We start from the raw sequence: 12,280 nt of genomic DNA, 5'->3' as shown, positions 1-12,280 counted from the left end.
CCGGTCATGGCTCGCGGCTTCACTCCACTGAGGTAACGATCAACTCACAGCGCCACGCCACCCTTCGTACCCTCTCCGAAGCCTTTAAAAAGGCTCTTCGTGTGTCGAAGGGGGCGCTTAAGGCGCCCACCGAGTCTCCAAGTCCGCAGGCTTCCGCGCCTGCGGTTTCTAAGGGTCCCCGTGTCGCCGTCGCGGCAGGACCCATCCCCAGTAGAGCCGATTCCCTCCGGAGCTCAGAGGGAATCCGCTATTAACCGATCGCGCTAACCCGGAAGTCTCGGGTTTTCTGTTTTTCGAGGCGCTTCGCAAGACGAATTTCCCTATGGGCTTGCTTCGCAAGACGAAAACGTCTTGCGAGTCTTGCGATTTTTTTCGCTCCCCCCCTTTTTCTAAGCCTCTAATAGCCGCTAATAGCGCTAAGCCGCTAAGCCGCTAATAGGGTTGCTTCGCAAGACGAAAAAACCGCAAGACGAAGAGACTTGCGGAACGGATTCTTTCCGTCTTGCGAGGCACCACTGTACAATCTGGGGGCACTCCAACACCACACCCGTGATCACCTTTACAAGGTCACACAGTGCAGAAGGATGGACGTTACACCAGCAGAATCACTGTTCTGTCTCTGTCTCTCTCTTTCCTTTTACCAGTAACAACTTTTCAAAGCTGGTACCTAAGCAAACTGGCTTTCTGGCAAGGAAGATGGAACTCTTGTGGATGATGGCAGCTCTACTGCCACTGTTCTCTTGCCCCTCCAACCTGTCTTTGTACCTGAGCCAATACTGCTAGGTGAACCCAGGTCAGCCCAGTGTGCCCATGCCTTAGTAATGCATTCCAGATTAGTCGCCTCATTCACAGTTGCCATGATTGTGATTAGGCCACTTCCATGGGTGTCGGTCCATGAGGTAGGTAGGTGGACTATATCACCATCTAATGTATGAAGGCAGGAAATGCAAATAGTGCTGAGGAGTGCACAGCCCCTTTGAGTCGTGCCTTCATCCAGGATAGATCTCTTAGTCCTTGCTTCACATGCTATTTTCTCTTATGGTTCATCTTGCATTTCCTGTGAACGCAAGGGAGTGACCTTTTTTCTCCTTGTAGATTCAAGAATGAAGGCAGCTAAATACTGGAAACTTCCTAGAGCCCTCACTAAATTGGGATGACATGAAAGAAAATGACAAGTGTCACTAGTGGAGAAACCTGCCCACCAGAGCAGACTTTTCATACATTTATCAAATCAATATTTATTCACAAATATTTGGTGGTTGTTGTTGTTTAGTCATTTAGTCGTGTCCAACTCTTCGTGACCCCATGGACCAGAGCACGCCAGGCACTCCTGTCTTCCACTGCCTCCCGCAGTTTGGTCAAGCTCATGTTGGTAGCTTTGAGAACACTGTCCAAGCATCTCGTCCTCTGTCATCCCCTTCTCCTTGTACCCTCCATCTTTCCCAACATCAGGGTCTTTTTCAGGGAGTCTTCTGCTTTACAATCTGTCCTTCCAGTGAGCACTCAGGGCTGATTTCCTTCAGAATGGATAGGTTTGATCTTCTTGCAGTCCATGGGACTCTCAAGAGTCTACTCAAGCACCATAATTCAAAAGCATCAATTCTTCGGCAATCAGCCTTCTTTATGGTCCAGCTCTCACTTCCATACATCACAACTGGGAAAACCATAGCTTTAACTATATGGACCTTTGTCAGCAAGGTAATGTCTCTGCTTTTTAAGATGCTGTCTAGGTTTGTCATCGTTTTTCTCCCAAGAAGCAGGCGTCTTTTAATTTCATGACTGCTGTCATCATCTGCAGTGATCATGGAACCCAAGAAAGTAAAATCTCTCATTGCCTCCATTTCTTCCCCTTCTATTTGCCAGGAGGTAATGGGACCAGTAGCCATGATCTTAGTTTTTTTGATGTTGAGCTTCAGACCATATTTTGCGCTCTCCTCTTTATATTATTAATTAATATAATTACTATTATTAATATTTGGTAGTCATCAATTATTTTTCTCAACCAACAGTTAGCTATACAAGGACCACCTTGGGTGCCCAGCAAGTTCTAGAAAGTTTGCTTTTAAATATTTTACATGTATGTGCTGAAGTACACCAATGGAAGGTCCCACATTGTTGATAATCATTAACTTTTGATCTGTTGGTACTTGATTTATGCTCCCCTCTCCCAAAAATGATGATGATCTGTCTGTAGAAGAAAAAAAACCATTTAATAAGTGCAGAACCTTCCACTTGCTGACGCTTATTTTCGCTTAGCTATTCTGCTCAAATGCTTTCCTCCTCAGCCAAGCTCTCTTACTGAAATGGACTTCAACTAAAATAAAAGTGTTTAGGGAGTGGCAAGCTGCAGGTGCAGGAGTTCTGCACTCCTACCCAACCTTTAGACACCCTCTCTCACTCGGGGAAGTTTTACTGTTTAATCACACAGAATTTCCATAACCATGTCTCATTTGGCAATTTTATATTTGGAAGAAGTTGGGCTAAAGTATATAATATCCAGCTGCACACGTTTCCAGAAGGGTCTGTGATACAGATGCTAAGAAATTTGCTTAGTTGAACCCAGATCTACCATTGCATTTGAGTCCATCCAATTCAAGTTTTAATAGAATTGCAAGACATTTGTTATTGTCTAGCAAAATGATACCAAGGGAAAAGAATGTCGATTAGTATCGTAGGAGCAGCACAGGGGCAGCTTTATAACTTTGCCGTCACTATATACAATGGAGAGGGATCTAAGTGTTGGGGGAACAAAGGTTTCATTGTGACCAGCTGGCTGAAGAATCTCTTCAGTCACTGTGACTCCCTTCAAGAAAAATGAGCTTACTAGGAAATACTGAACAGAGGCTTGGAAGCAAGTTGCCTGCGTCAGAATGAATGATGGAGGGGGAGAAACCAGGCCTTGCTGACATAGCTGCTCCTTTATTTAAATGTATTGTTGCAAACATCTCATGCATCAACCAGTTGAGTAGTTTACTGCCTTGTGCTCCGCAAGTGTAGTGCTGAAAAACAGGATCTGGAATGTACAGTAGGGTCAGACCATGCAGCCAAGTTCCTGCAGCAGGTGGCATTTTTGCCAGACTTCTTTTTTTCTAAACAGCCAGTAACCCGATTAGATTCTTTTCACCAATGTAGCTTAAACTGTTTCATCAGCTAGTGCAATTTATTTAGTGATAGTATTAAGAACGCATAAGCTGTATGCATAGGTTAAAAAATAGGTGGAAGATGAGTGTAAATCCCCCTTCTTGCCATAGTGTTTAAGTTTTGTTACATTCGCAATTCTAATTGCTCTCCTCTAATTCTTACATGCCCTGTTTTTTGTCCATCTTTCAGCATTACATGCTGCTGCCCTTTCTGGCCATGTCAGCACCGTGCAATTGCTGCTAAAACACGATGCCCAGGTAGATGCTGCTGACGTCATGAAACACACTCCCTTATTCCGTGCCTGTGAGATGGGACATAAAGAAGTGATACAGACTCTCATTAAAGGTCAGCTGTGACACATTTATAGACTTGTTCATAGAAACACTGCTGTCTTCAGTTTTTGAAATGAAATAAACAGTAATGACAGACAAGAAGAAAGTGAATCCCCAGTTGGCACAGGAGGAGAGTTGAAAGAAGGTATTTATCATGCATCTACATTGAAAGATCAGGGCAGAAAATTAGATCTTCCACCAAAATACTTCCTAAAGCTACATTTGAGATATATTTGGATTGTGCTGATCCTTTATATTGATAACATTAGATTAATGTGGAAGAAGTTGCCTCTGAGTTTTTCACTGGCTGTTTGAACAGTATTTATATGTCATGTTTTAAAACTAACTGAGAGGGACAGTTTGTCATTGAGCCTAAACTTCACATTTGACCCAAAGCTAATTTTGGAATTTGTTTCTGAAAAATTCCCTCTCTCTATTAACTCCCATAAATAATATTGGAATTGGCTTCCAGCCAGGCATTTTTGGTTAGGCAATCTTTAATTCTAAAACTTTTCCTGGTCTTTGCCTGACGGGGCACAAATATGCAAATCTTCTGTCATTGTGTTAGATGTAGTATTGCCTTTTTGGAGCCTATAGGCAAAGCTCTATATACTCTACTAAAAGAATTTGTCAATCATATACAATCAAAATTCTTCACCAAGAAAAACTGAATTTTATATAAATCAAGGAAATATGGATAGTTTAGCTTATTTTGTAGTTGTTACTATTTACCTAGTTTATATTGATTTTTCTAATCATGGAGAAGAAGAGGAGCTATGAAGCCTCAGCCTCTGGAAATCTCATCTACTCCGCTGGCTCTGAAATTTCAGCAGGTATTGCCCATATACTTTCAAGAATAGCTTCCAAGCCCATGTAGGCTAGAAGCATGTCTGTGTTTTAATTAAGACCAGTGTTTTCAGGAAGCTGAATTTTGTGGCTAGTTCTGTCTTTTGTGTTGCTGTGGAACTGTGGCACTCCTTTTAGACTGTTTTTTGTGTTTTGTACAGTTTTATAAGCTGCTGCTAGAATCAGGCGTCATACAGCATTGGATAATCAAAAAATCTATTATTGTTGCAGGAGGAGCAAGAGTTGATTTGGTTGACCAAGATGGCCACTCTCCCTTGCACTGGGCAGCTCTGGGAGGAAACCCTGATGTTTGCCAGATATTGATAGAAAATAAAATAAATCCAAATGTACAGGATTATGCAGGTAGAACCCCATTGCAGTGTGCTGCCTACGGAGGCTACATTAATTGCATGGTGGTGCTGTTGGAGAATAATGCAGATCCAAATATTCAAGATAATGAGGTACATGTCTCCTTTTTTGTGCCTTTGTAATATGAGATCAAAACAGTGCCGTTGAATCTTGCTTTTTCTCACCACTGTTAGAGATAACTTGTCTTTGCGTTGTTACCAAAATGTGAATATGACCAAAGATGGCGTCCCCTTGGGGGATCCCTTTCCCCATCTCATACTGTAACATTGCATGATGGACTTGCCACATGAACTGAGACAACCCCCTAGGGAATTTTCCTAGCCACCACCATCACCAGTGACTTGGGATGAGAATGATAGGGATGCTTCACATTATGTGCAAATGGTTGTGGAAAACCCAAATGGGATGAGTGCCATACAGTGACCAGGGGCAGTTTCATTTAATTGTGCCAATAGTTTCCCCTAGTTGCTGCAGCCACAATATAGGCAGGGCTGGCCCACCCATGATGCAGGCTGAGGCAGCCATCTCAGGCAGCGGAAGCCCAAGAGGCAACAACCCTCCCACCCATCCCACTGGCAGAGAAGTGGCAGCAGTGGTGGTGTCTGGTGAGATCATGTGCACTCCATGAGATCTCACCTGAACTCGCCATCATTGCACTGCCTTTAATAATAAGTAGGAGGAGGACTTGTGGATTTTTAAAAAACAATTTAGACGAGTTAATAATTATATTTAGTTTTGAATTAGTTACATATTTTAATTTTAAAGACAGCATCTGATGAAGAGCATCTGAGCTCAGCACCAGGATCTGATGGTTTCTGCTAGAAGATCATTGATACCCACTTGCACATAATTCAGTTTGCAATTAATATAATCCTTTGAAATTAGCACCAGCAGTTCTCATTGTCTGTTGGGAGAGAGACCGGGAAAATGTTTTCTTTTAATCCTCCCCAGCTTCTCAGCAGCTTTTGATACCCTCAACCATGGTATTCTTCTGGAGTGGTTGTCCAGGTTGTCCATTTTATGATACGCCTCAGGTGGCTGGCCCTGGTTTTATATATATTCAAAATAGTATGATTTGAATGTTCGCTATAGTGCTGACATACCAACAGATCATTTTTATATTTGCACTGAAGTTTCAGAATGTAAAGCAATTATTTTACATACTTTTCATCTGCCCTACTGATTATAGGGAAGGACAGCATTACATTGGTTGTGCAACAATGGTTACCTTGATGCTATTAAGTTGTTGCTGGGATTTGGTGCTTTTCCTAACCATATGGAGAACAACGAAGAAAGGTATTGAATAATTTGTCTACTATCTTTATGTTCCATCTTCTTGTTTGTTGAATGCAAGGTGGTATAGCATTGCAGATTAGGAATCCACTGGTTTGAATTTTGTCCCTCATTATTTTTTTAAAAAATGCTTCTTCTTCCATTGGAGAAAAGAATTCAACTGGAGAATGAATGGGAGATAAAATGGAGGGAGGTACTTGGATAAGAGTGAGGCTCAACTTTTCTCCAATTTGGGGGTCTATTGGGGAACCAGAATTGCCTTGGGTCCTTCAGATCCTTGCTGTTCCCCTGATAAGGGGTGGGTTTTTAGGTGAGAACTATATTTGCACAAATTATGTAAAGCTTCCCAATATGACGATTAACAGCCTGATTCTTAGATTTTAAAGTCACATTATGCAAGTTGAGATTCCGTGAGTAACCTTTCATATGCAAAATACTCTCCTGGAAGCAATGTGACTAATGATAAAAAGAGGGCTAAGCAGACCTGTACTGTGATAAAATTAATTGACCACATTTTAGATTGGAACTTTAAAAACTATTGATTGAACTAGTTAGCTGAAATATTTAAAAACAGATATAAATGTTTATAGATGTTGTTTTTCAGAAGAGGCCATTCCAAGACTCATCTTGGATCTTGACATTCAAATCTCTGTGCTCTCTTCTTTGTCTTATAATTTCTATTGACATTTCAGTTTGAGACACTCTAATCTGACTATCAGCCAATCACCATGTGGCAAGTCCAATTTGGTTGGCTTTGTCTCTTTTCTTCTGTATTTTCCTGTATTGTGTCCTTCCTGGTTACCATCAGGAAGAACTTTAATTTGACCATCTTGTGCACTGACACTAACGGTTCAAATTGATGTATCATGTATGGATTGGTTTTGTCTGTAGCAGGTAACTTTAAGCTTGTAGACACCTTTGCCTTGCATGACTGTTGTGCACCCTGTTTGTATAAATCTATGGAAATGGGTGCTGGCTATTGTCAAGACAAGTGGACTTGCGCAGAATGTGTGCAGGAAACAGCTTTTATTGAGTAAGCTTTAAAATAAATGTAAATGTATATAAATATTACACATATATTCAGCACAGCAGGAAAATACTATGGAGTGCTTTTGTTGAAGACCCCAGTCATTCCACACACACACACACACACACACACACACACACACCAGTTTGCACACACACGCCCCACATTCCATAGCCAATGAATTCTCATTGGGCAGTTGGTTTTTTTTCTAATTGTACAATTTAACAGCCAAATAACACAAGTTCTTATCCCAAACTACTGTTTATACAGAAGGCGATAAACAGTTCAAGGTAACCAGAATGATTTATAATGTGAGGGAAGTCCTCTCTTTTCATTTTTATCCCTGTACGTGATAAAGCTGTTCCATTCAGTTCTAAAGGAGTATTGTGCTTTCAGACCTTGAGTCAATTTTATGTTATTATTTTATTTTTCCACTTGTACTATTTGCCATCTTTTGTTGTACCAAATTGTCAGAGAAGATTCCTGAATTGCACAAGGTTGGACTAGATGATTCTTGGTCCCTTCCAACTGTACAATTCTGTTAATCTAATTTCTTCCAGTATCTTGTTATTATAAGCCTGGCTGCTAGTAGAAGAGAATTCATGAAAGGTTTAAACTGTAATTTAATGCTGTCTCCATGAAAAGGATTGAAAAAAGCCAGCTGGATATTTAGATACATTTTGTCCAGTAAGTGCTTTTAATTGGACCAATACTTCCTCCCGGAACTGAGCCACTTTTCCACGTGTCCACTACATGTGTTGATTAGAAAATAACATTTCACACCCTCTCCAACATTTTAGTGAGGAGGAGGGGCTAATATGGGCTACCCATACCAGTGTGAGATGCCATTTTTGCATTATTTCAAGTACTGCCCCTCTCATCAAGGCCAAGACTGATTTCACAGAAAATTTCCTCCACATTGACGTCCACATCTCTTCATTGATAGTCATCTGTCCATCACCTTCCCACATCCACCTTAAACCATCTGCTGTAACCATGTCTATTTGGATTAACATATTTTAATTGCAGTTTCCTGCAATAATAATACAGAAACACTAAGCTACTTTTCAGGGCATACATGACCCATGCTTTCTCAACCACAATACTTCTCCTGCAATACAAATGGTGGATTTTATTTGCAATTGTATTTTAATGTTTACATACTTCAGGAAAAAACACAAGATTTTTTTTTTCAAGAAAAAGAGCCTGCTACAACCTTTTGCTTTTTGATGGACACGCTACTTGCACATTACATTAAAATCCTGGATTTCTTAAGTGTTTTCTCTTGGCAATATTCTCATCCCCAAAAGAAAAGCAATAATAAGTTCAAAATTAGCCATGAAATCCATCAAAGTGATGGCCACAATGGCCTATGCTGCACCTTTATGGGCTGCCTTTGCAAACCTCTCACCTTTAGAGTCACTTCAAAGCCAATTCTTACGCCGACTTTTAAAATTACCAACATGCGTAAGTAATGCGGCTATTCGCTTAGAAATGAAGATCTCCTCAGTGGAGTTAGTTATATGGAGGAGAGTTTTGATTTATTGGATATCTCTATGGCATAAACTCCCGAACCACTATCTCTTTTAATGTATGGGGCGAGATGACTTCACAAATTTGTGGTCAGGAAAAATCCATGCCAAATTGCTGTCCTATGAGATCTCGCCCACTGAATTGCTCAAACTGGATCTAAATGTGGCAAAAAGGTGTATAAATCAAAGGCTGGATGATGCAGAGCTATACCAAAATTTCATAGCTGGTGGTGGAGCCTGCTCGCCGTTAAATTTCGGCATAACCCCTATCTACCGCGCTCCGTCCTACTTAACATCGCTTATGGCCGCGTCTCACTGATATGCCTTCATTAGAGCTAGGTTCAATGTCTTTCCAACAAACGTGCTGAGACATAGATTCACTAAGGGCCAAGTCCCTTCAATGTGTGCTTGTGAAATGAAAACATCGGAATCTCTACATCATGTTATGTTTATCTGCCCTTTGTACAGTTCAGCCCGTGCTAGTATACTAAACCCCATAATCCAGCCTATGGCTGACAAACCAGTAGACCTACAGCTTGCCTGGGTTCTTCAAGATGTGGATCCTTATATTACCCTACAGGTTGCTAAATTCCTAACAGCCGTCCTCTCGTACAAGAGACGGAATGGAATGTTAGCTGATTATTGATAGTTATAAGAATTTTCTACAATGACAGCAGATATTGATTTTAGTGTAGTGCCAAAATCTTAATCTTAAACTTTTCTTATGAATGGCTAATATCTGTCCTTGTGAGTTGTGAACTGTGTTATAATACTTATGGCTTCTACGAGTCTGCTGTTTGATTTGATTTGATTTGTTTTGTTGTGTTTCGTGATGGGCGTAAAGCCGAATAAACATTTTGATTTGATTTGATAGCCATGAAATCATTTCAAAATGAGCAAGTCTTTCTCTATTATCTGAATCCAGAGAAATCTCTAGAGAGACATGCACCACAACAGACCCCAAAACTGCTTCCCTTTCAATCAGGAAGTACCTTCTTTGTTGTCTGGAGAAGGGACTTCCTGGGTCATGTGACTTTGCGGTCTTCCCTTGGGCTGACATCTCTCAATTACTCTTTAGCACTCATCAGTTACACTCTGACTTTTCTCATTGGCTGAAAACAATGAAAGGCGGGAGCAGGCTCTTACTCACAATGCAATTGCTTTGAATGGTGCCTGGGCATTTTGCCGCATAACTTTGATTCTACAAAGGCTGCATAAAAAGTAAGGCTCAGAGTCCACAGTCCCTCCTGACTCTGGGCCTGGTACACAAATACCCCCTCAGGATTACACCAACACTGTAATCTTTTTAGGCTGCAATAACTGGAAACCGTTCAAGCAGCTGTACAAAATGGAGCTAAGGATATATCCTGTTTTTCTGCTGAATTCCGTTAGGAGTCCAGATTCAAGTGGATGATAGTGATCTTATCCTTAAGGTGCAGGTCATAACAGGGTGCTGAGGGTTCCAACTGATTATTCAGGATCCTTATGAAGAAGATTCCTTGTCAGTTGAAAAGATTCCTTGGTTAGCACTTCCTGAGTACTGTGACGGCAGACGAATGATTTGATTAATAAAAGCTTCTTGTATTGATTGGGATCATTTTATCTACTTCTTTGGGGCAACCCAGATGAGTGGGATACAAATAAAATTTTTTTTATTAGTATTATAAATGCCTACTTTTAAATCACAGCTGCTCTTGAAGTTCTCACCTCTTCTTTTCAAAGTTTCAAAGCATTTGGGCATTTCACAACACAATCCTATACATGTCTATTCAGAAATAAGTCCCACTGACTTCAGTGTATTAGACTGAAACCTCTGCATTCACACTCTTCTTTTATATCTGCTGCTATAGAATAAAATGATACTATTCTGTCCATTTGGAGAAAGCTAGCCTTGAAAGCAGGCTGTGAAAGCTGGAGGCTAGTGAAGATGTGATGGCTCTTGATTATTCAGTTGCACCTGCACTGATTTCTAATTTTGTCCTGTGGGTGCTGCTGGCTGGCTGTGGGAAAATACAGCATGGGGGCAGTTTAGCACGTTGAGGAGTGTTTATGCTGCCATTTAATGATGGACCACATGGTTTGAAGATGTAGTGGCCTCTGGTTCCAACGGCTGCTACAGCTGATGGCAGTTGGAAGCCCCTTTCCAGCCTGTGCCCCAAATACATGGCAAGGAGGGACCTGATCCCACCTGCCATACACCCCTGCTGCACCACCGTCAATTTCTCTGCCAGAGAAAACAAGGAAATTGCAACACCAGTTGCCTTCATTCCTTGTTTTGTCAGAGAATCATTTTCCCTGCTCTTCACCTCACAAGTGCAAGCAACATCAGATCAGCATAATTAATCATATAATACTACAATATTCTGAATCCAACAAAGCAGTGGTGCTGATGTACTGTTAAAATATTGTTAATTACAATATTTCCTTGTCCTGTGGTTCAAATATGTACTAATGTTTTATTACTTTTAGGTACACGCCACTCGATTACGCCTTGCTGGGAGCTCATCATGAAGTAATTCAGTTCATGTTGGAGCACAGTGCGCTATCCATAGCTGCCATACAGGACATTGCAGCTGTAAAAATCCAGGCCGTCTATAAAGGATACAAAGTTAGGAAAGCTTTCCAAGATAGGAAAAATCTTTTAATGAAGCACGAACAGCTGAGGAAGGATGCCGCTGCCAAGTAAGTGGCGCACATGTGCAACCCTCCCCAACAAATAACCTCTTTAAAATGAAGTAATCCCTGAATACCATTGTACAGAAAATCTGCTATTTCTGCTGTTGCTTTTTCCTGTAGGTTTTCTCTCTTTGGCTTTGGATTTATTATTTTAAAACAGGGGTCAGCAAACTTTTTTAGCAGGGATCTGGTCCCCCGTCCCTCAGACCTTGTGGGGGGCCGGACTATATTTTGGAAAAAATAATAATGAACTATTTCCTATGCTCCACAAATAACCCAGAGATGCATTTTAAATAAAAGGGCACATTCTACTCATGTAAAACCATGCTGATTCCTGGACCGTCCGTGGGCCAGATTTAGAAGGCGATTGGGCCGGATCCGGCCCCCAGGGCCTTAGTTTCCCTACCCATGCTTTAAAAGGATAGGGATAAGAAGGAGACAACAAGAAGCAAGTTAAAAGCTACAGCAGCAAATAATGAGATGGTTTAAAAGGAATGCCTCTGTAGAATTAGTGGAATAGAACACTAGGAGTGCCAGAAAGCTTTAGGAATGGGGAGTAAAATAATATTAACAAACTAATAAATAACATCAACTCCACCTGTAGATATGAACTTTTGAAATAACTGCACCTATGTATGTTAACTTACACATTTTATTAATTTTAATAATAAGTGTATTAGGCAAGGACAGCAACAATAAGGGAAAGTTTGCTGTGAATAATGCATCTGAATTCAATGAAGCTTTTGAGTTAGAATTCTTTAACAGATTTTGATACCGTTGTGTTGCGACTCACTAGACACTAGGAGTGACCCAATACAGAAAGTATTTTTTCCACTTTGGATCTTTACAGTAGCCTTCCATGAGTTTCAGGGTTCAGGTCTGAAGCAGAGAGGCAGAGATTCTCCACACAGTTTAGAACTTTATACAGTCAGGCTTCTCACTCATCCAGTGCACCTTCAGGGATACAGAAGGCTCTCTAGGCCTTTGCCCTGAAGCCTTTGGGTATGTAAATTGCGTAAGGATCAGGGAAACACAACAGGCAATATTCTCCCGCTCATCCTTCC

The 12,280-nt window shown here is 41.0% G+C and overlaps 1 protein-coding gene across 2 annotated transcripts in view; it reads left to right on the top strand.

Moving 5' to 3' along the window:
• INVS (inversin) overlaps positions 1 to 12,280 on the top strand; it is a gene marked incomplete at its 5' end in the record, with an annotated part of 66,274 nt that overhangs the window by 41,426 nt on the left and 12,568 nt on the right. For both annotated transcript variants that reach the window (XM_081836253.1, XM_081836252.1), the window contains 4 exons: positions 3,331 to 3,486; positions 4,551 to 4,780; positions 5,878 to 5,984; positions 11,010 to 11,222. In XM_081836253.1, the coding sequence (XP_081692379.1) occupies positions 3,331 to 3,486; positions 4,551 to 4,780; positions 5,878 to 5,984; positions 11,010 to 11,222 (706 nt within the window). The remainder of the gene's footprint in view (positions 1 to 3,330; positions 3,487 to 4,550; positions 4,781 to 5,877; positions 5,985 to 11,009; positions 11,223 to 12,280) is intronic.

This window comes from Podarcis erhardii (assembly GCF_964252035.2).
Source record: "Podarcis erhardii genome assembly, chromosome: 13".
Classification (NCBI taxonomy): Eukaryota; Metazoa; Chordata; class Lepidosauria; order Squamata; family Lacertidae; genus Podarcis; species Podarcis erhardii.
The sequence above is the reverse complement of the archived record's forward strand: the minus strand, read 5'-3'. Positions and strand labels throughout refer to the sequence as shown.